General features: G+C 45.1%; 1 protein-coding gene across 1 annotated transcript in view; it reads right to left on the reverse strand.

Moving 5' to 3' along the window:
- Nucleotides 1-19,944, reverse strand: part of LOC147630246 (uncharacterized) — a 63,266-nt gene extending 43,322 nt beyond the window's left edge. The window contains exon 1 of the mRNA XM_086809960.1: nt 19,801-19,944. Within this exon, the coding sequence (XP_086666086.1) occupies nt 19,801-19,866 (66 nt within the window). The 5' untranslated portion in view covers nt 19,867-19,944. The remainder of the gene's footprint in view (nt 1-19,800) is intronic.
- Nucleotides 19,945-24,477: the final 4,533 nt, after the last annotated feature.

Raw genomic sequence — 24,477 nt, forward strand, 5'->3', positions numbered from 1 at the left:
CGGCACGCATTGTGGGGTTAAGCCCTTCAACGAAGGCATGAAGTTCGTCCGCTGGGGACAAAGAATCAATCTCCAGTATCAAGTTGGTGAACTGGGAGATATAAGAGGCCAAGGAACCAGTTTGGTCCAAATGGCGTAAGCGAGTACGGGCTTGGAAATCCGCATTGGCAGGTATGAACTGCTTACGGAGGACCCGCTCGAATTTTTCCCACGTTGTAACCGTTTTTCCAACGTGCTGTCGTCGTTGCACAATAATAAAGCAGTGTCTTTGAGGAGGGATACCGCAAAAATCACCTTTTTGGAGTCAGAAAGGGTCATGGTTTCAAAGTATAACTGCAGTTTGTAGAGCCATTGGTCTAAGATGCGCTTATTGCGCTGACCACCATAAGAATCAGGGGGTTTAATTTCCAATTTCTTTGTTTTACTGGCTTGTAAAAGACGATAAAGAGTTTTAAGGTCGTCGCCTTATGCCATAGACTCCTGGAGTTGCTGTTGGAACTGCTGTTGAAGTTGCTGCAAAGCTAACTGCCATTCCGGAGGGGCTGGTATGTCAACAGGTTCTGCCATGAGAGGAGATGTTGATGTAGAGGCTTCAGGGTGATGAGGCTCTGGGGGTTTTTGCTGTTGATGACGCCGTTGGACTCTAGTAAGAACCATCGGCCGGAGGGTGCGGCATCTGGAAATCCCGAGAGGAGAGGCTATGTACTGGTGAAGCGGCTATAGACCATCCAGTATAGTAAGGGCGATCATCTGGGACTGGGCTCGCACGAGAGTCTGCTACTGGAGAAGAAGGTACAGGGGTAGGGACAGCTACTGGTGTCAAGGGTGTATACTCCAGTGTAGAGGGGCGCACCATGAATGAAGATGGATGAATATCCTCAGAATAAGTACAATATTCATGAAAAATGATGCTACACTCGGGGAGGATAGCGCCCAGATAAGGATGACGCCTGAGTATAAAACAATAATGATCCAGATCCTGTGCAGAAGTACGAACACGGATCACCCATACGTCGAATTCTCGGAGGTGAGAAGTCGGTGTGGCTATCTGAATGCGGTAATGAGTGGGCTGGAAAAAGGGGGGCACACTCACTGGAACAGGGGCTGAGACTGGTGGAGAAACACGGGTAGGAGAGGGCACTATGGACTGAGAGGGTGTATCCTGTAAATAACTGAAGTCATAGGTTTCCTCTGCCATAAGCCGTCGGAGAAGAGGGTAGTGTGTGTCCACGTGATCGGATAGGTGCTTTTGATCCCGTAAAAAGGGGTATTGGCCCCGGACGAGTGGAGAGCCCGCAAAAGAATGAAATGGCGGGTTGCTGATATGTTAATACTCCACATTATGTGAAATGTGTATACCCAAGAAAATGGAAAAATCACACCTGAAGGAGGTTGCCATAATAAATAGTATTGCTGGAGAAGAAGCACCAAGGTAGTAGCCGTCAAGCCACGGAAAACACCAACTACACGTGGCTGGTCCAAACACCAACATAGACCGCAGAAGCCTAGCAATGAAGAAGGCTGCTTTCGAGGAAGGGAGGCGGCGGCAAGCTGGCGCGCAGGAGACCAAGGCACGCGACGGCGAGCGCGTGGCTGAAAACGGCCGCAAGGGTGGCGTCGTTTCGTAGAAGCCCGTAAGGTAAGTTTATGGTTTGTTTTTTTTTTAAGATTAGAGAGAGACCCACGTGTCAATATGATGTAATAAAATTTTGTGTTTTTGATGGTGTAAAGGTGACGGCCTGGATCGCGTAGCCGACTGGAGGAAAAAGGTGCGCCGCTTATACAACACCGAGAAGAGGGGTGGACGAGGGAGTGCCGCGGAGAGGGTGAGGGCTTCACAACCCACGGGTAGGAAAAAATTTTGCTCTGATACCACTAGCTTTTATAGCTTTATTAACATGATTAAGACTTAATTAATAAACATAAGACAAATGCTGCAAGAAAGATTGAGAGTTGTTTGCATTGAGACAGGGGCCTTTCTTAAATAGAGGCCGAAAGGGTATAAGTGAAGAGACACATCCCTGGGAAGGGGTGTGACTCTTGAGTCAACGGTTATGTCCTTTGGACTTAGGGGTGTGTCTTTTAAAAAATAGACATGTCCTTTGATAGTGACCCATGTGTAAGGGTGTGACCCTCACAGGTGTCCTTTCAGTTAATAAGAGATTAAGGAGTAATTAAGGAGAGATTAAGAGAGTTAGTCACAATCGTGACAAATGCAATCATATCCTTTGCATCTCTCACCATCATCTTGAGTGTACTCTGTGTACCTACTTCACTATGCATGTGAGTGTGCTATTGTACCAAACCCTAACTCTGTGGTTGCAGCTCCCCTCCTAGACCAACATAAATGATAAGAAACCAAGGTACAGCTCATCTTGTTTTCCAACTCCGGGGAGATGGCATCCTCAAAACTACCATGTCGAAGAGGACAATGGATTGTTGTCCCCTTGCAGTACCATAGGCACGGATGAGAGCCTTCTTCTGTCCCTCAGCCTCACCCTCCTGCTTATCATCAAATACCACTGGTAGCACTGAATTCAAAGCGGGTAATAGCTGAATGGCATTAGAGGCTGATGATGGAGGTGTGGATGGGACTGCTACGCTTGCTACTATGGAAGTGGATGCCTTGGCAAACTTTTCAGCCTAAAACTTAGTACAATCTTTCTTCCCGTGGCTCACAGTGTGGCAGAAGAAACAACGGCTCTCTGCCTTGTACCATGTTTGTTCATTCGGCTGGAAGTAACCTCCATTGATGCCCTCCTTAGCTTTTTCCTCAAGAGTCTTCTTGGACGTAGAATCTTTCTTATTGCCCGATTGACCCTAAGAATTTTTCTTTTGGTCCTTTTGGTCTTTGCTTTTCTAAGCCCCCTTTACCCTGGGTGGATAACTGATGGGTAGATAATTGTTGCTGGGGCTTAGGATTAGATTGTACTTGCTTGGGCTTACCTCCGTTCAGCATCAATTCCTGATTCTGAGCTAGGGTCAGTGCCCGTGCATAAGTCTGAGGCTCAAAAATCCTAACTGGGTACCTAATGTTTGTCTAAACCTCTTCTAATGAACTGTTTTAGCTTGTCTTCTTCCGATATACCCAATTGTTGGGCCATGATAATGACCTTGTTGGAATAGGTCAAAACAAGGGAACCACCCTGAGTGAGTTTGTAAAACTCGTCCTCAAGATTGGTCATATACTCCAGTGGAAGAAAACAGGCCTTGAGGTCAGCCACGAAAGTAGCCCAATCAAATTGGAATTGGCCTAAGAAAAGGTCTGTGTGAAGTTGTGACCAATGCTGCCACCAAGTCACAACTTCCCCAGTGAGTTCGGGTGCTACCACATGGACTTTGTCTTGTGGATCTGTAAATTTAGCTAAAGCAAAATGTGCTTCACATTGATGAATGAATTGAGTAGCAGCAACATGATCACACTTACCATCATACTTACTAAAGTTTGGAGAGGTTCGTATGACGGTGGCGGTAGGGACGGTAGTGTGGACGAGGTATTTGGAGCCATCTTCGGAGGGATGCAAGAATCTGTGCCATCATCTGTTAATGCTCGATTTGCATAGCCTCCAAGTTGAGTCTTACCTTGAACTCTCGGTCGGCTTCTTCTCGACGACGCTAGTCTTCCTCATATTTGCGTGTGACTTCCTTATCCCTTTGTTCCTCCGCACGTCTCTGTTCTGCTTTATTTTGTCTTCTTCGCCTTTTCTTCTTGCTTTCGTCATCTTTTCTTCTTTGTTCCTCCGGACCGAGAACATTTGTGCCAGATCTGAGAGGCCTTCTTTGGGATTCTCTTTTTCTGTGGTGGCAAGCTGCATCTTCAATGAATTTATTTCCTCCATCATTGTTCACAAGAGCTCTTATGTGCTTCACGGAAGCATACTTCTTTTGGTGTGTTGCTTTGAAAGCTTTGTGCCTCCATAACTTTCTGCTCGCTTTCTTCTTGATGCAATGTCTCCCCCGACATGGTGGAGGCCTAGGTGTTTTTTCCAGACCGTAGTATTACCGTCCGCCGGATGCTCCCACTTCTTTAGTGTCATGTGCACAGTGTGTATCTATCGTGTGCTATACGCACACAAGACTTGTTTCGAGGTTTGGGGAAGCTTGGAGCTAGGCAGGCTGATTGGCGAGCTGAGTTAGGGATAGACTAACGGGTGGGCACCCAAGTATGGACGGGCGGGCGCCCAAGTGTGGATGCCCGATGACCGACCAAGAGCCTATAAAAGGGTGGCCAAGGTTAGTCATTAGTCATATAGAGTCTCGCGAGATTTGTGAGAGCTCTATGGTCTGTAGCCTGGATCTAGTGCAGACGTGCACCTGCTCTACGCAGCCAAGGCCGACAGCAATCTCGAGGCCCGCGAGGGTAGCTTCGTGGCGGTATGGGACGTCACGAGGTAGAGATTGGTCGGTACATCAACCTAGTTAGCTCAGCTCGTGGCTCGGTGGGGACAGCCAAGACTATGGGCTTGCCCACGACTGTCGTGGTTGGGAGGTGAGTCAGGCCTGCACCCCCTTCTTGTTTATTTGTTTGTTTGCAAGTTTCGAGTCTCGAACCAGGAGCGTTCTACGAGGAGATCCGGTTGGGATTTAACAGTGGTATTAGAGCGTGCCTCGTGAACGAGCAAGTCGGTAGGTAGAGAAGATGAGGTCGAAGAAAGGTATGTGTTCAAGAAGCTTGCTGTTTTATCAAGGCCACGATTCTATTTGGGTTGTGGTAGATCGCTTGACAAAAATGGCTAGATTTTTTCCGACCCGGAAGACTATTACAGCTACACAATTAGCACGGTAGTTTATCGAGCAATTGTTTAGACTGTACGGGTTACCGCACGACATAGTCAGTGATAGGGACTCTAAGTTTACGAGTGATTTTTGGAAACTTGTTTTTGAGAAGTTGGAAACAACTTTGAATTTGAGTTCCTTATATCATCCTAAATATGATGGCCAAACTAAAAGAGTGAATCAGATTTTGGAGGATATGCTTCGAGCATATGTATCCAAAAGACAGAGTTCATGGGAGAATTATCTTCCTATGTTAGAATTTGCATATAACAGTACTAAGCATACAAGTACAGGTTTTAGTCCTTTCATGCTTATGTACGGTTTTCAACCTAGATCACCTGTTACAGTGGGATTCTCAGGACTTCAGCATGACGCAGCACGTAATTTTTTGCAAGATATGCAAGAAATGTTACAAGTTGCAAAGGAATCTATTAGAAGTGCTCAAGACCGAGACAGATTTTATTCTAATAGACATCGTTCACCCAGAGAGTTCTCTACAGGAACGATGGTGTATTTGCGAGTTCCGAAAGATTTCGAGACTTTACGGACAGGTCGATCTCCGAAATTATCCCCTAGATACTGTGGACCATTTTGTATTACATGAAGGATTGGTTCAGTTGCATATGAATTGGATTTGCCTTCTCATGTGAAAGTTCATCCTGTATTTCATGTTAGTAGACTTACGGTAGTACTGGGTGGAACAGACCAGTTAGTTACTCCTCAAGAAATCACAAATGTCGAGGACATGACATTTGTTCCACACGAACCTGAAAAGATTCTTGGATTTCGTGAAAGAAGATTGCGTAATACGCTTATCACGAAATACAAGATCAAGTGGAAGGATCATGTGTTGGATATGATAACTATGCTATGAAGATTGATCAAAACATACTCAAGGTGGATCAAAGATTGTACAAGACATCATTAATATGAGGGACAAAAATTGGTATATGCAGAAAATTGATATGAAATTAACACAAGAAGATACTAATTATGATTAGACATGAACCAAACTTACATAATCACTTGATCACGACTTGTACCTTATTTAGAGACTCCTCTACCCTATTTTTAGTTGCATGAGTTGCATGAACAACATGCACCAACCATTTGTAGGCTTTACACACCAACCACTGACCACTGGCCTATCAACCACATTTAAATTGGACTAAGGAGTTGGGATTACATTTATCCAACAATCCCCCCTTAAGACCAACTTCTTACAAAACATGAATCAAGTCTAACAAACCTCCTTGACACAATGAATAAGAGTCCCCCCTTAACAACAACATAGGGTAGTGTACTCTCCTCTACAACTCGTCAAGTTGGAACAACATAAGTCTTGACTCAACCACATACAGGACATAATCTAAAAAGCATACTCATCATCTACATCTTTTATACTGAGACTAGAACAAAGATTTGTTTCTTCCTGTTGGTTGACTTCTTCAACCACATGTGCCTTTGCTTGCTTTTGATCTTTTTGGTAGCACTTTGAGGATGGATGATTCGTCTTTCCACAATACTCACAAGGATGTTTGGAGAAACAATCCTTAGTAAGATGATTTGTACGACCACAAATAGTACACTTCTTCTTTGCCGATGTCGTAGTAATAGCATATGCATAAGGATCTATCACATCCTTTGTAATCTTCTTGTCTTCTTCTTGCAAAGAATTTATGATACTTTTCAAAGAAGGGACTGGCTCCTTCTCTTTAAGTACCGTCACAATTTGTCTAAAGCTTGAAGGTCTAAAGCTTGAAGGTAAGCTTTTAAGCAGAACAGCAATAGCATCTTCTTCAGGAACAGGAGATTTAACATAAACCAACTCTGTCATTAAGCTTTTCAACCTGTTAATCAAAGCTGCTAAATTTTCATTGCTCTCCATGGTTAGATCAAAGAGTTGCATCTTCAAACTGATCTTGGAATGCTTTGCCTTTGCACCAAAAGTACGTTCTAATAATTCCCAAGCTTCCATAGCTGACTCAACATCATCAATATAATGAATAAAATCATCTTCTAAAGCAGTAATGATAATACCAAGTGCTTGTTCATCTTTTGCTTGAAGTGCAGCCGTTGTAGCTCTTGTAACTGCAGCAGAAATATCAGCTTCATCTTCAGTAAGCGGCTTGACCATACTCCACAGATTTTTCTTCATAAGGTAGCCCTTCACCTTGATTTGCCAGGTATGGAACCCAGTTCCGTTGAATTTGTCGGGGAATTTGGAACTCATGATGATGAAATATGATGATTAATGTTGAATACTTGCTCACATAGATGATTTAAGCCCAAATAGTAAAAATATCATCAATATAAATCAAAATAGGTATCACCATGTGGAAGGAGCAGAAACTACAGAAAAGGGGCGACTAGAAAAACGATGCGTGCAGCTACTACAATGTACCATATGCCTCCAAATTTTGTGTGCTGAATCTTCACATAATAGACTTGCATCACCTCAGAGCAATTGACTCAATTTCTACGGACGGCGGCGAATTGCTGCGCTAAACAAAAATCGACCTGCGCTGATGGCGATGACAAATTCGCTGCGTTGTGTTGAAATTAGCGAGTGAGCTTCGAGTTGTAGCAAGCGTGGGAGCAAAGCAACAAGGCCATGTCAAAATATTAGGGTTTGATCCACTCAGGTGCAAGCACGGAAGCAAACTACAGCAAGTGGTTCAAACAGAAAAAAACTGGCTATGGTGATTAAGAAATTAATTAGGATTTTTGCTAATAAACTAAACCTAATTGAGTCAAGCTCTAATACCAAATCTTGGATATGATAACTAAGCTATGAAGATTGATCAAAACATACTCAAGGTGGATCAAAGATTGTACAAGACATCATTAATATGAGGGACAAAAATTGATATATGCAGAAAATTGATATGAGATTAACACAAGAATGTTGGGGTAAAGGCATTATGCCCACCCTTATAGTGTGTACTAGCCCATAAGTTATAGTACATAGTACACTTAGTACTTTTAATGTACTAAGTGCACTATGTGTACTAGTGCAATATACATGTGTAATAGGGGAGTCACACACTCAACACTTGGTGAGTTGGCTTATCCCCACAACTCTCTCTCTCTCTCTCTCTCCCTTCTTCTCTCTGTGTATGTCTCCCACATGAAACTCTAACCCTAATGCTCTCTCCCATTCAACTGGTATCAGAGCTAGCTTGCTGGCCATGGCAGCGACCAACCATCGTATGACTTCTCCATCAACGTAAAAAAAAAATTTCAATTGCAGGCGTTGTGATAGAAACAATCTTGTATCCCATTGACACCATCAAGACTCGACTTCAGCGGTGCTCTTGTGAGCAAGGCGGGGTTGCTGCTGGTTGACATTGAGCTTGGAAATGCTCTAATGGACAAATAAGCACAGTGCGGTGCTGTCTCTCAGGTGCAACAGAGGCACGATATGTGCTTTGCAATGCTCTCGTGATGAGTATGTATGCCAATTGAGGTACGACAATAGCCGGGCGCTGCTCAAGTGGCCACGTAAGCCAAGTGCGCTGCCTATTCCAAAGGCGTGACATCGTATGCTCACGGGCGCTGTTTTGGGAGGCTGCAGACGGTTGCAGAACGCCATTGTGTTGGACAGCGCTGCTTCTCACTCCCGCAAGGACTGCTGCAGGGAAACATTGTGCAAGCAATGCTCTCGTGAGCATGTATGCCTAATGTGGTACTGCTTCAATAGCCGCACGGGCTGCTGCAAAGGAGTCCTTCACTTGCACTAATACAGCAGCAGCATCATCACCCCCTTTTCCTGCAACAAAAAATCAGAAATTACAAGGTATTTGCTTCAATTTCTTTTGGGATTTGCAATTGAGCAGGTACGGTACAGGTGCCAAATTGCTCAAATTTTGAGCGAAATTGGCAAAATTGGATGACATTGGTCACAATCAGGATCAATTTGCAGGAAATTGGATGTCAAAATTTGGGGCTTTTGATGTATTTGTGCAATTAAGCATTCATACATGCTGTATGATGTGAGAAATCGCACATTCGGGCAAAATTGCAGCAAATTGCAGTGCAAATCAAGGGGCTTTTGTGCCGATTGGATTGATTTGCATGCAGGCACTCGCATTTGATGCTTTGGGCAATGTGTTGATGCCTGTCAAGCACTCAATGTGCCTATAAATCAAGGGGTTTTTATGTACTGGATGTATATGTGGCCAGGGGGAAGCACTGTGAAGACTCTGGATGCCTTCATGTGCGTTAATGTACCATGTATGATCAGAAATTGATCTTAAATCAAGGGGCTTTTCAAGATTTTATGCTTGTTGAGCTTGGCAAAACAGCAGGCAAGACTTTTATGCCTTGAATCCTCAGAAATCAGCTTGCAGTCAAGGGGCTTTTGCCCAATTTCTGTTCGGGACTGTTGTATGCAGTGTTCGGGACTGTAAAAGTCTGATTTTCACTCATTTGGACAGCCAGTGGAGCATTTATTGCTATTGTACCTGCTGGTACAGATTTGGTACAGCTTTGTACAAGTTTTGGCATGGCTGCACATTGATTTGAGTGAGCAAAAATCTCAATTTCAGCTGCTGTACTTGTCGGTACAGGTTTGGTACATCATTGGTGAGCACTTGGTACTGTTGTACAGTACTTTGGAAGGGCAATAGAGCACATTTAAGGTGCTGTCCTAAATCTGCAGCAACCAGATTTTGGTGATTTCATCACATACAGTGGGAGTAGAGTTGCATTTGTGCTTCCGCAGTGGGAGATAAAGCTTGGGAGAACAACTGTGAGCACTTTGTGTGCTTTTGGTGCAGTGTTTGCACACTTGCAGGGAGTCAGGCATTGACAGGTTGCATATTGCTATGGCAACCACAGGTGAGAGCTCTTCATTGCTTCACATCAAGAAGCTTGAAGGCTCACATAACTATGATATTTGGCAAACCCAGTGCTATAATGTGTTGCTCCAGAAGAAGCAGCACAAGCCTATCAAAGAAAGGGGTGTAATGCCCGCTTCTCTTACTACTGAAGAGTGGGAAGATATGGATGAGCTGGCAAGATCTACTATCATGTTGTCTGTGTCAGACTCTTTACTTTTCAGCATTCGTGAAGAGAAGATAGCTTGGGGAATGTGGCAGAGATTGCAGGACTTGTATGCTCAGCAAAGTGCCTCAAGCAAAGTGCCTCAAGCAAAGTGTATTGGTTGAAGAAACTCATAGGTCTTCAAATGAAGGAAGGGGCGTCTATGACAGCCCATCTAAATGAGTTTAATGGTATTGTCAGCCAAGTTATTAATCAAAAGTTGGCAATAGACGATGAGTTCAAAGCCACTTTTCTCTTATGCACTTTGCCAGAGAGTTGGGACACTTTCAGGACAGCCACAAGTAATTCGAATGCTATGCTGTCATATGCAGATGTTGAGGGTGCTCTTCTTCAAGAAGAGATGAACAGGAAGAACAATTCTGTTGGAAAGTCCAATGCAATGAATACACGTGGGAGATCCTAGCAAAGGGGTAAAAGCCAAGAACGGGGAAGGAGCGAGTCCCGCTCCAAAAAGGACTTGGAATGCCATTATTGTGGCAAGAAGGGACACATCACAAAGCAATGCTACAAATGGAAAAATGATCAAAAGGAAAAGGGAAAAGGCAAAGACAAAGACAAAGATGAAGCCAAAGATCTAAAGCCAAAGGGCAAAAGTGGAGTCAAGATTGAAGAAATCAATGTGTCACATGCAGGTGACAGTGAGGATGAGGTCCTCTTCACGTCTTCACTTGATGCCCGTTCACTTCTTACAAGAGATGGTCATGGTATGCACTCATGGATCATTGATTCAGGTGCCTCCTTTCATGTCACAGGTTGCAGAGACTTGTTTGTCAGGTATACTGCTGGCAATGAAGGAGTAGTTTATTTGGGTGATAACCATGCATGCAAGATTCTTGGCAGAGGTGACGTGAGGCTTGTGTTTTCAGATGGCTCACAGCTTATGCTCCATGATGTCAGGCATGTGCCTGAGATCAAGAAGAACCTGCTTTCTACTGGACAGCTTGATGATGCTGATTATGTTACCACATTTGGTCGTGGAAAGTGGAAGATTAGTAAGGGCTCACTGGTTGTTGCCAGAGGCTCTAAGGTGGACACTCTTTACTTCATGCATGCAGGTGTTTGTCACCATGCTAATGTAAATGCAACCGAGCTGCCGGAAATCTCTGTGGCATAGCCGGTTGGGACACATGAGTGTCAAAGGAATGGAGCAATTGTCTCGTTTGGGTTACTTGCCTTCTCTAAAGTTTTCAAGTTTTCAGTTTTGTGAGCATTGTATATATGGCAGGCAACTCCAGTGCCCCCACAAGAAAGCTCTTGGACAGAAAGATGCTCAGTTAGAGCTTGTGCATACGGATGTATGTGAGATGCCTCAGCTGTCTTTGGGAGGGGCAAAATATTTTGTGTCTTTTATAGATGATGCCACACGCAAGGTGTGGGTTTATCCTCTTCGTTTGAAGAGTGATACATTCTCAGTGTTTCAGAAGTTTGTTGCTCATGTTGAGAATCAAACTGGCAAAACACTGAAGGCTTTGCGTTCCGACAATGGTGGAGAGTATATGTCCAAACAGTTTCAGGACTTTTGTGATGCTAAAGGCATCAAGAGGGAGCTCTCTACTCCTTATGATCCTCCACAAAACGGGACAGTAGAGAGGATGAACAGGACCATTCAAGAGAAGGTCCGTTCTATGTTGTCACATGCTGCATTACCTCATGGTTTTTGGGCTAAAGCTGTTATGACAGCCGTTCACCTTATAAACAGGTCACCTAACACGAGGCTTGGTGGGAAAGTGCCAGAGGAAGTAAGGACAGGGAAGCCTCCGTCGTACAAGCACTTGAGAGTGTTTGGTTGCGTTGCGTACGTGCACATACGCAGGGAAATGCGCACCAAACTTGATCCTAAGTCTCACAAATGCATATTCCTAGGATATGGTGACAGAGGTGAAATGGAGTATAGACTTTGGGATCCCGTGAATAGAAAGATTATACGCAGCAATGATGTCATTTTTGATGAAACATGCATGTATAAGGAGCCTGCAAGGCAACAGGAGCCTGGCAGAGTCATCTTTGATGATGATGGACATCATGGACAACAACCAAGGGCTGTAAATCAGCCATTACAGCAGCAAAACCAGCCCTTAAATGGTGCTGAAAGTGGTCCAAATGGACAGCCAGAGATGGCAGAAGATATCCCTTTGGATATACCACAGTTAGAGGAAATACCGGGCATGATTTTTCAGCCTTATGGCATGGAACAGGAGCCACCAATAGGTGATATGCAGGCTGGACAGCAACCTGCAAATGATGGTCATTGGGTACGGAGGTCCACAAGACCCTCCAGAGCCCCTGACAGGTTTGTTCCAGGGGTTGACTACTTGATGCTCACTGACTGTGGGGAGCCCTCATATTATAAGGAGGCTTTACAGAGGGTAGACAAGGCTCTTTGGGAGCGTGCTATGAAGTCAGAGATGGATTCTCTGCACAAAAATGGAACATGGAAGTTGGTGCATTTGCCTACAGGCAAGAAGGTTTTGCCTTGCAAATGGGTTTACAAGCTCAAAGTTGCACCAGATGCAAAGCCAAGATACAAAGCCAGGTTGGTGGCTAAGGGCTTCAAGCAGGAATATGGTGTGGACTTTGATGAGATCTTCTCTCCAGTGGTCAAAATGACCACACTTAGAGCTGTATTAGCTTTGGTTGCTCATGATGATCTGGACTTGATTCAGATGGATGTGAAGACTGCTTTTCTTCACGGTGATCTCCATGAGGAGATATATATGCAACAGCCAAAGGGTTATGCAGTGAATGGAAAGGAGAAGCTTGTATGCAAGCTGAAAAAGAGTCTTTATGGGCTCAAACAGGCACCAAGGGAATGGTATCATAAATTTGATACATTCATGAAATCCCAGAATTTCAAGAGAAGTGACATAGATCACTGCTTATACACCAAGAAAGCTTTGGATGGCAGTCTATTGATCCTCATCTTGTATGTTGATGATATGTTGATTGCCGGGAAATCTCGTAAAGAGATGGATGCCTTGAAGAAGAGGCTGCATCAAACCTTTGATATGAAGGATTTAGGTGATGCAAATCACATTTTGGGTATGCGGATGCTTCAGGACAGAAATCAACATGTGTTGTATTTGTCTCAGAAGGAATACATTGGCAAAGTTTTGCAGAGGTTCAATATGGACGGGGGGAAGAAGACTAGTACTCCTTTGCCTCCATATGTGAAACTCAGTGCTATGGACAGCCCACAGTCGGATAGTGACAGGGCTGATATGGCCAAGATTCCGTATGCTTCAGCTTGTGGCAGTCTCATGTATGCCATGGTTGCTACTAGGCCGGACATTGCATTTGCAGTGGGAGTGGTTTCTAGATACGTGGCCAAACCTGGCAAGAAGCATTGGGAAGCAGTGAAAGGTGTCATGAGATACCTGAAGGGCACACAGGATATGTGCATTTGCTTTCGCAAACAGGATGCATTAGTGCATGGTTACACGGATTTGGATTATGCCGGTCATCCAGATAACCGGAAGTCTACTACCGGTTATGTGTTTACATTCACAGGAGGTGCTGTGTCATGGATATCCACCCCATTCTAGTATGAGATATGGCTCACATTCCACTCCCTCGTCCACGAGGGGTTAGGTCCACTCGCACAGGTGATGCAATTTGATGATCAGTGTGATGCTTAGGCATGTACTTACTAGAGCTCGGGATGCATTACTGAGAACATACCGAGAAGCAAACCTGACATGGTACTTTCCCAAAGAGTCATATTATAGATTTCTTCAGTCGTCATGCATCCTCCACATCAAAGCCCATTGTGAAAGTATGCACAAGCAAAAGCAATCAACATATAGACAAAGTAGAGAGAGTAAGAGAGAGGAAGAGAGTAGGCAATGATCAAGTTCTATTATCATTACAAGGGTTGAAGCAGCCGGCAGATGGGCGTTACACAAAATGCTCTAAGAATGAGTTGATTACAAGTGGGAGAGAGGCCCTTTGTAGAGGGGGGTCAAGAGTTGGCCGACTGCCATGAAGCTAACCGGTAGCAACCCACAACTGAGTAAAGTTGAAAAATACATGTCTACCAATATACGGTCTAAATCCCACATTGGAGATGCACATAAAATTCTAACACCCCCTCTATAGCTCATAGTATCCAAAAGTCCAAAGAAACTGATGAAGAAGATGCAACCATGGACACCCCAGTCCTGGCCGAATACTGAATACACCGCGGAAGATGCACCTACCGCCCTATCTCTTCAAAACACAATGCCACCCTGAACAATAAAGAAATATGCTTGGCTCCGAATTCCCACGCAGGTGTGCAGTGAACTCCATTCACCCCAACAATGGACTGTGAACACATCACGTCTCGGAACCTTGAATAATGAACTTGGAACACATCCAGTCCATAGCTTCTGCTACACCAAGCAATGAATCTGGAACACAACCGATCCATAGCTATCAAAATTGACCTTTACCTGGCAGATTATTATGCTTGGAACTCCAACATGTGTCCCATGCACCAGAAATGAGGAGCTGCTGACAGCCCCCTCTCCCGCCCACAAACCTCCTCTGGCTAGAAGCACACAGGGGAAACCTATCTGTATAACTAGAGAACAACACCATCCTGGTTCTCTTGAGCCAGAAGCGCCCTGGAAGCCCTAGATGAGTCAATAGAAGCATCTGAATCACTGTCATGTGTCCTGTCTTTGCCCTTCTTGTAGGATGAAGACTTGCCCTTGCCCTTGCCCTTGTCCTTCTTCTTGGACAAGCAATCCTTAGATAAATGTCCTTTCTTCCCACACGAGTAGCAACGACTCCAAATCTTCTTCAGCACTGATGCTAAGGCATGATCCGAATCACGAGACAAAACCTTTAACTTACCCTGTGCCATGAAGACTGATTCCTCTTCCAATAGGAGGGAACTTAGGTCATCAAAATCTAAAAGACTGGTAGTGACCTCGCATCGCAAAGCTCTCGCGACCAAATTTGCCCCAACAAGCTTGTCCTCCTTTGTCATGCACGGGGGAGCCATATCCACAGCAAAAGAAACACCACTACTGCAAGAAAACCACCTGAAAACCTCGAATCTCAACACTCCAAGACTTCTCTCAAGCACATCCAACGGATAAGAGCACGAGGACCAATCAGACCCCTCAGAAAACTGAGGAAAGAAAGGGCTGGACAGCAGCAAAACCGTCCACATAAAACCTCTGGAAAACACCCAACGAGAAGGGAGGAAAGCCGGGGAGGAAGAGGAACTGTCGAACCCACTTGTCAGGTGTAACACGCGGAAGCTCGGGGGTCTTCTTTCAGCCCTAAACACCACTTACAACATGCTGATGCAAAAACGCAGACAGAAGGGAGAGTAGAGAGAGAGAGAGAGCTGGAAATTCAGTATATTCATATGGTACAAAAAGGTACCCTACATCTACAGCCATAGGCTGCCTTTCATAAAAGGTGGAATACACCAAAATACTCCTAGTACTTGACCCACACCCAAAGGGGGAGTGAATGAGTCCAACAATGAGCACATGCGCCTATTTATAGGCCTTTGGACAAAGGAAGTGCTTGCCGACTGGGCAATAAATGCAACTTCGCCTCACGACTTGTGCCCCTCCTGTAGCCGACAACTTTCCTTGCAACCGACAAGACTTCTAGTACAACCGACAGCATCCATCTTGCTCTTCTGCGCATGATTGGTCTCCTAGGTCCTTCTCCAAGTCCAACGCTAGCCACTACTACACCTCATGCTCCTAAATTCTGGTTCTTATCATCTTTTTTTGGCTGCCCCTTCTACACTAGCATCAGGATATGTCCATGGGCAAACATGCACATGACATCCCCCTCTACTAAACTTGATGACGGGATTCCAACCTGTTCTTGGATGATTGTCATCATCTCCCTCTGTTCCCTGAGTCCCTCTGTCATCCATCCATCTCTGGCAACCCCTTTCACTGAAAACCTGGCCCGGTCTCCAACACCACTCTGACTCTGAATAAGATCTATGCATCTGTTCCATCCAGTCCCCAATCCGTTCCTGCCCTGACTCTGAACATTGTCTTGGTCTTCATTCCTAAGAAATGAGTCTCGCACTCTCACATCACCCCTTGGAGGATAATCCTCCCTTGGGACCGTTGCCCGAGAACCTATCTGGCTCACAGGACTGCCATCCCCTCCTCTGGCTTTGTGGAACACCACCAACAAACCTCCTGGGAGCTCTTCCCGATCTTGTGTTCCTTGCCTTGGGCTTCGTACCCGTGCACTTTCATGTACCTTGGACTTGTACACCATCATATGGGACTGAATTAGTGTTTAGCTTTGCTGAGCCTGATGCTCTGATACCAATGTAACACGCGGAAGGTCTGGGGGTCTTCTTTCAGCCCTAAACACCACTTAGAACATGCTGATGCAAAAACACAGATAGAAGGGAGAGAGAGAGAGAGAGAGAGAGAGCTGGAAATTCAGTATATTCATATGGTACAAAAAGGTACCCTACATCTACAGCCATAGGCTGCCTTTCATAAAAGGTGGAATACACCAAAATACTCCTAGTACTTGACCCACACCCAAAAGGGGAGTCAATGAGTCCAACAATGAGCACATGTGCCTATTTATAGGCCTTTGGACAAAGGAAGTGCTGGCCGACTGCTGGTCGGCCAGCTGCCTGGGCAATAAATGCAACTTCGCCTCACGACTTGTGCCCCTCCTATATAGCCGACAGCTTTCCTTGCAGCCGACAGGACTTCTGGTACCTAGGTCCTTCTCCAAGTCCAACGCTGGCCACTACTGCACCTCATGCTCCTAAATTCTAGTTCTTATCATCTTTTTCTGGCTGCCCCTTCTAGACTAGCATCAAGATATGTCCATGGGCAAACATGCACATGACATCAGGCTGCACCACATGCAAAGAAATCGCCTTTCACTGTTGTCCAAGCTGTAAAACAGCCCACCAATCACCAACACAACCCCCCCTAGATTGCACCTGGACTCTGCGAGGAAAACGCAAGACAAGAACACCAGCAGAGAAAACACTTGATGAAGAAGGGGCAATACAGCAGAAAACACAGCCTCCAGAAGAAAACGCAGCCACTTGTAGCTTGCCCCTTGACGCCTAGCCAGAAGCTTTGTAGCAGGGGCAGCCCCAGAGAAGAAGCGCTGATGTGGAAGACACTTCGGAGAAGAAAAATGCAGCCACCTGTTGAAAAACACAGCAGCACTTCTTGCTCTAAAAAACACAGATGAGGGAGGGAAGGGGTCGCCGAGAGGTGGAGAGCCAAGACCTAGATGTCTGATATCATGTGAAAGTATGCTCAGGCGGAAGATCAACATATAGACAAAGTAGAGAGAGTCAGAGAGAGTAGGCAATGATCAAGTTCTATTGTCATGGCATGAGATTACAAGGGGTTGAAGCAGCTAGCAGATGGGCATTACACAAGATGCGCTGGGAATGAATTGATTACAACAAGTGGGAGAGAGGCCCTTTATATAGGGAGGTCAAGAGCTGGCTGACAGCAGCCCACGACCTAGTAAAGCTGGGAAAATACATGTCTGTCAATATACGGTCCAGATCCCACACTAGAGATGCACATAAAATTCTAACACCCACCACCCAGACTAGCGGTCTAGTCCTCCACCCCAGAGGGGATGAGTGATAGATCTCAATTTATTTTGCGGGCATGCATTAATATGTCACATGCAGGCCCGTGCCATGGCTTAATCTTCAGCATGAACATTCTAAATCCCTGATCAGTCAATATCTTAGTCAGTATCCTAAGAATCATTAGCAGTAGTATAAGCATCATCTTCAGTAGCATCAGCAGCACATCAACATAACCCTCAGCATGGTCTACAGCATCATCATCATAAGTAGCACAGCACCATCATATGCATCATCACCCACCTCATGGGTTCACAAGGTGCTGTCAGCTGGCAGCCAATGCTCCATACTGCAGTCGGCCATGGGCTACAAAAAGGGCAGCATGTGTGGGCAGAAACCAGAGATATAATCAGCATTTAATTCAGTAATTAAGCCAGGTTTTGTCCAAGCATCAGGCCGACAGAGAATCAGCTGGCCAACTGGCATCCCATATTCATATATAAGCATAACTCATAAAATCAGCAAAGAATTCAGTCATTCAGTCATCATTCATTCATAGAATCAGTAAAGCATCATGTAGAAGGGCCATGGATCAACCCTTATGGGCTGACCACAAGCCTCAGCCATGTACAAGCATAAGCCACCTTTTGGTACCATATGAACAAAGAAAACCTGAGAGTACCACGTGCAAAGTGGAGGCACAGCACGCGAACAAAGGCCAACAACCGGCCAGGTCCCCCCCCCCCCCACCGGTCAATCTTGCAAAATGTTTTATCAAACTTTCTCAGCAAATATGAGAAGCAAAGAGTTGTACATTGGATGCATTGACGATTGATAATACAAGTTCTCATGTGGCCCAAGCAAACAAACAACAAAAGGAGAAGAAGAAGCAACAACTCAAAGACATAGGCAAAAAGCTAATCATAAGAGGATTATCCCCTCTCAGAGAAGAACCAACAGAAGAGACAACACAGGAGAAAATCCAACAATCACCACCACCATCAAAATTGAGTGACAAGATGAATATAATGATGTAAAGAATTGATTCGACCACTCAGAATATTCTCACAGCATTCGAAAACATAGCAAATTGTGTGATGAAGGGCTATTTAGCCCTATTTAGAGGAGTCAATTAGACCCCAACCCACTATGTAGGATATTACACCGCCACATGGTAGCGTGAGGAGCAGAAGGGCAAGAATTCGTTCCAACACCCCCCTGGATGTGAAGCCCAATGCCGAGCAAGAGCCAACAAGGCTCTGATACCATGAAAGAACACATAACCATAGAGTACCACACACAGAGTGGAGGCGCAACACTCAGACAAGCCTTTCTCTATCTTTGGAGGCCGTTGAGGCTGTCCAAGCAGTGGGCCATCTCAGTGAGGCTGTCCAACCAATGGACAATCTCAGCCAACCTAGCCTCAAATCCAAAGGTTGCAATACACCTCGAAGAGAGGGGTAATCCTTTCACAAGAAACGTCAAAAATAACACCTTTCGAAGAGGCAAGAAACTTCAAAAATAACACCTTTCGAAGAGGTATAGAAATTGGCAGTGTATATCTACAGAAGGATAGGGTTGTCCAAAATTTTGAAAAAAGGTTTTGAAGAAATCTGACCCTTCCATCTTATGTCTATGGATCTGTGACCATGATTGCATCAACATTTTATGTTGAGTATCAAAACTTCATATAGGATAGTGGCAGAGGTTTTGTAATATTTCAATACATATAGCACTAACTTTGCTCGAGAGTGCTTGGGTAGAGTGATGCGGCACTATGACATGGTGTTGTGAATCTGTTTCATTTCTCCTATTTCAGGATTGCATACATTTGCAATGCCGCCATGCTGAAAACTTAATGATGTTTAATGCTTGTAAAATCTGAGCCCCCTCTGGATGGTTTTAAACCCAAAGTGCCAGGGCCCAGGCTGGGATTGCAGGTAGCCTGGATCCGGGCCCATGTGGTTTTCTTTTTTTTTTCTTTTTTTCTTTTTTTGGCGGGGTGTGGGCCCAGACATGGCCTAACGACCCGTGTGTGGGACCAGACGTGGCCCACTGTGAGGTGTGTGGATGGTGCCTGCTGCTTTTGGGAGGGGGCAAAGATGGGAATGCCAAATCAGAAGCAGGCAATAAATGAGAGCCTCAAAGCTCAATTCTAGGCGTCTAAAATGAGCTGAGGAACCTCAAATGAAAGCCAAAGAAAAAAAAAAAGGGCAGTTGCTAATCATGGACCAGATCTTCATGATGAAACAAGAAAAATCAGTTAATGGGCACCTGAAATACATCTTCCAACCTGATCTAAAGAGAAAACTGAGAAGGGAAGCAAGCTAAGGGGCGAAATTCCACGAATTTTGCAGAGAAGACCTGAAAGGGCAAAGAGAGCAAACATGAAAATACAGACTAACCTTTGGCTCGTCTTCCTTGCTCCTCGCGCTGACTGACGAGATCTCGCCATCGTTGTTGGAACCCATCAGAGATAAGTTTAGATAAAAGTTAGGGAAAAGTGAACAGATCTATCCGTAAGCTACGTAGCTAGCTCTGCAACTAGTGTGCCGGGGGGGCCAGACACTGGCAGGTCAGGTCCTTGAATTTTTAGTCGAGTTGATTTCTTTTTTTCTTTTTTTTTTTGCTTTTTCCACCACGGAAGTAACCTCCACTTTTTGGAACGTGTGACATAGTTCGAACCTCACATTAAAATGTGTAAGGACCAATTTCCACAAAAGTAAAACTAGCAAGCAATTGTGTGATTGTGTTACAATGCACATGTATATATAGTGTTTACATCGAAGATTCGAATCAGCACGTATGCCTTATTACATCTACGTGCGGTTCATTAATGTGAATCTGCCTAAAATTATAAAGGTATGTTAGCTACCGGCGGCTAACTCCTGGCACTTCCAGTGTGTCAGCTGAACGGCTAGCATCAAAAGTACAACCAACCTGGCAATTTCAAACGGAAGTTGTTTTATTTCCATGCTATTGTCCAATAGTTTCTTGTTTATGTACTATATTTCTCTTATGCCATCTTCGCTATTACGGATCTATACTTACATAAAGGGACCAACAAACCTGACTTCTATTCCACTTTCTGGCCCGCAAGAGATGTTGAAGTGTAGCCAATCACCTGCAAACTTGTTGCTTCGGTAACAAGGGCCATCTTGGGTATTACGAATCGATACTTACATAAAGGGAACCAATAAACCTAGGTTCGATTCCGCCCACTAGCCCACAAGAGATGTTGAGGTGTAGCCAATCACCCACAAACTTGTTGCTTTAGCAACAAGTGCTATCTCAGCTATTATGGATCGATATTTACATAAAGGGAAGCCCAAAAAAATGGCACTTGTTCATAAAGTAAATAGTGATCAACCTAGGAGAAAATAGAGTTCAAACCATTTGAAAATGAGTGTGTCAAAGTTTTATTTTCATAGTTCTAATTTCATACTGCTAAGCTCGTAAACCATTATCAAAATCCACTCATCTACACACAAGAACCAATTGATGGTACTGAAATTACACTTAGATGCACTTGCAAATACAAAACTAAAGGCTCCCCTCCCCTCAACATAGAGATAAAGAGATTGCTCCAACAACATAGCCTTCGTACTATACCTGTAGCATTGAGATGTGTGTGTGTGTGTGTGTGTGTGTGTGTGTTATTAATGTCTACGAAAGACCCAAAGGGTACCATAGGGTCTATGTTAACCCATGGCGGACATTGCGACATACTATATTTTACGTCATTAATTTAAATATTCTGAGTCATGGGTCGGGCTTGTCGGCACCATATGTTAAGGATGAAGGGATTGGGTGATCGCCGATGAGAGGCGCACCTTGGATATCAGTAGGATAAGGGTTAGGGTCGGCCGGCCATGTATGGGCGCCCAAGTGTGAACGGCCAAGTCACCTATATGAGTCAAATGTAACCCTAAAATCCTCATTCTCATGTGTTGTGAATACAAGAGTGCTCTTGCCTTATCTCTTTGGTTTCCTTCTCCTGCGTTTGTGAGAGAGAGAGAGAGTGAGTGAGAGAGCGATCGAGCACTGTGTAGCGGCACGGCGGTGGCGGAGAGGCAGTAGAGCGGCGACGGCGGCTCCTCCTTCACGGCTGCGACGCGGGAATCCTTCAAGGCGGCAGTTAAGCGGTGAGTGACACACCTTTTGCATTCTGTTTTGAGCTTGCCTTCCTGGTTGTATGCTTGCAGCCATTCGTGGCTCGCATACGGTGTCCGGCAAGTCCCCAGCTACGACCTGTGCGGCAAAAGCGCACATTTTTGGCGCCGCTGCCGGGGAGTTGCCCTGCACCAAGCTCCAGTTTGCAGCTCGGCTGCTGCTGCGTGAAGTTTAATTTACACTACTGTAGGAAAGGCGTCTGTGTTGCTGTTGTGGTGTTTCTGTGGTTTTCAATCTCTGTTTCTGCAAGTTGTCTTCTGCATTTCTGTTTCTTTTTGTTATTTTTCCGCTCCGCGTGTGGGCGTGCATTCTGTTATCTGGTTTCCGCGTGTGAGAGGGATTTCTGAATCCCCAGATCTGTGCTGTGTGTGCGAACTGCACCGCGACCAAGGCTGAACCCTAAGGAAACCCTAGAAAACTTATCTCACAAAAAAAACAGAAAATAAAAAATAAAAAAAATTATAAAAAATAAAAAACAAAAAATTAAATTTTATTTTCAAAGAAAGAACCGAACATGTGGAGAGGAAAGATTTTCTAATTGGAGAAAAAATTTTTGAAAAGAAAGAACCCCAATTGACCCACGACCCCGGCCTCGGCCTCGGCCTCGGTCTTTTGATATATATATATAGGAGAGTGAGCCTCCATAGCTTTCTCTCAAGTGAGAGCTTATGGGAAGTTGTGCCCTATATGTAGCCCACTCCCCAAGGAGTAAAGTGAGCATGTGGGATAAAGCCCTCACCCTTTCCTCCACAAGCAAATAGGCTTTTGCCCTTTTCCCCAAAGGAAACGGACTGTTTTGAGGACTACAGGAGCTCTAGATAGGCGAACACGGTGCTGTAAAGCACACTAGGACCCTTTAAACGATACGCTCGTTTCGAGCTATCACACGCCCTAGTCCAAGTTCGACCGTAGGTAAGGGGGTCAAAAACGGGTTAAAAACAACACAAAAACAAGTAAAAACGGGGTGCGAAACACCTAAGAAACCACTTGTGTGAGTTTCAAGGGTAGTTACCAACGCACGTAGGGTACCCACGTCACATGCATCTACGCTCTGGTCGGGTGCTGGAGTCTGAGCCACTAGAAAGCGTTTCAGTCTACGCAGGCTCACACCATCCCTCCACGTTGGCATCTTGGCCTTCGGCTGGAACCCAAGGGAGTGCAACCCAAGATCCACGAATAGTGGATAGTGACTCATCCTCCGACTCAGAAGCCATGGAAGGGCACCCTACCAAGAACCCTGAGGAGACAAGCCAAAACATGCCAGTGTGGGCCCCACAGCCCGGATCTAGCATGTTTAGTCGTTTAATAGAGACCTTTAGTAGAGCTACACGCTCTGAGCATGCGACAAGCGAAGTAAATGAGGAAGGAGGGGTAGTAGATTCGCCATTCACATCTTATGTGGACCCTACCCTCCCAAAGAGTGTCCATGTGGATATTCTACCCACTTCGTTTAATGAGGGCCCTACTGAGCTACCACATTCCGATGCTCTTCCTAAAGTAGAGGTCCCTAGAAGCCAATCCATAAGAAGTGACATTGCGTCCACTTCAAGAGAACCGTTTGGCACACCAAGTCTAGATGGGATATTTCTCAATGAAAATTGGGAATATGATCTACACACAGAGACTCTAACGGACCTATACACGGGTTACACATACCATGTAGGTTGGTTAGAAGTCCTACGATCTACATCTAGTGCCACTAATCTAGAGGAGCAACAACACATGATATGTGAGGTGATTCATAGAATTATCCAAATTGAGAGGCAAAATAGGGGAGTGGACCTAGTTTCCACTGGCCCTATGAGGTTTTTGGATACGGGCAAGGCCAAACAACCAACCCTATCACAATTTGGAGACTCCCTCGGTGAGTCCCATAGACCCTTCATATGTTGTTTCGCCTGGAGTCTCAATGTAGGTTGAGCCCACGAGTAGTAACTTTAGTTTTCCAACCTTGGCTCAACTTTCCATTAAGGAATCCGCAATGCCTACCCCAATGATGAGCATGACAGAAAGCGCACCTGTTACCACTGTAGTTAGTACGACACCACTACCTAGTGGAACAGTACCTACAACAGTGCGTGGCAGTGCCTATCGGCCTTATGTACCTATTGCTACTCATGCTCATGTAGCTCCTACGCCTCCTAGTATGCCGATGGCGTATGCTCCAAGACTGCCTTATCATAACCATTATCCAAGGGGAGCTAGGCCTAGCCACATATCATATCCTACGTCATTTGCCAACTTACTCAGACCAACGCCAACTCCTATCAGCCAGTCTATCCCAGAAGTGCCTCCACCAACTATGCCTGCTCACTTAGGTGATCTCGCAGCATTTGCTCAGACGATCGGACGATCCATTGCAGAAAACATGCGGGGTATGCCTGAGAGAGAACCTAGAAGCAAGGCAGTACAAGTGGCTAAGCTCACTCAAAACTTCAGTGGTAACGAGGATGTTAGGAAGCACATTGAAGTCTTTGAACACGTGTGTGATTCCTTGGAAGAGCACAATGAGCTGCACAAGTGTAAAGCCTTAGGCTTAACCTTGAGTGGGAAGGCCGGAGATTGGTATCGAACCTTAAGGGTTGAAGAGCGCACTCACTACCCCACTCTCAAGAGATTGTTCTTGAAAGAATACATACGCGAGGGTGTGCTTTGGGGGGTAGCATCTCAACTCCAAAAAGCTGAACGCGAGGAAGGGGAGTCAGTGAGAGACTTTATAAGTCGATTGAAACATCTAAATTCTCGATGCACTCCCGATGAACGCTTCAATAACAACCAACTCCTCGATAGATTCATCCGAGGATTGCGCCACGAGGACATTTACAATGGCCTAGTCATTAGAGGTCTTACAACGTGGGAAGCAGTCACTGCCAATGCAATCCAGTTAGAAGACAACTTGATGATTGCAG

The sequence above is a fragment of the Cibotium barometz genome, chromosome 16 (assembly GCF_041138505.1).
Source record: "Cibotium barometz isolate CiBa-2024 chromosome 16, ASM4113850v1, whole genome shotgun sequence".
Classification (NCBI taxonomy): domain Eukaryota; kingdom Viridiplantae; phylum Streptophyta; class Polypodiopsida; order Cyatheales; family Cibotiaceae; genus Cibotium; species Cibotium barometz.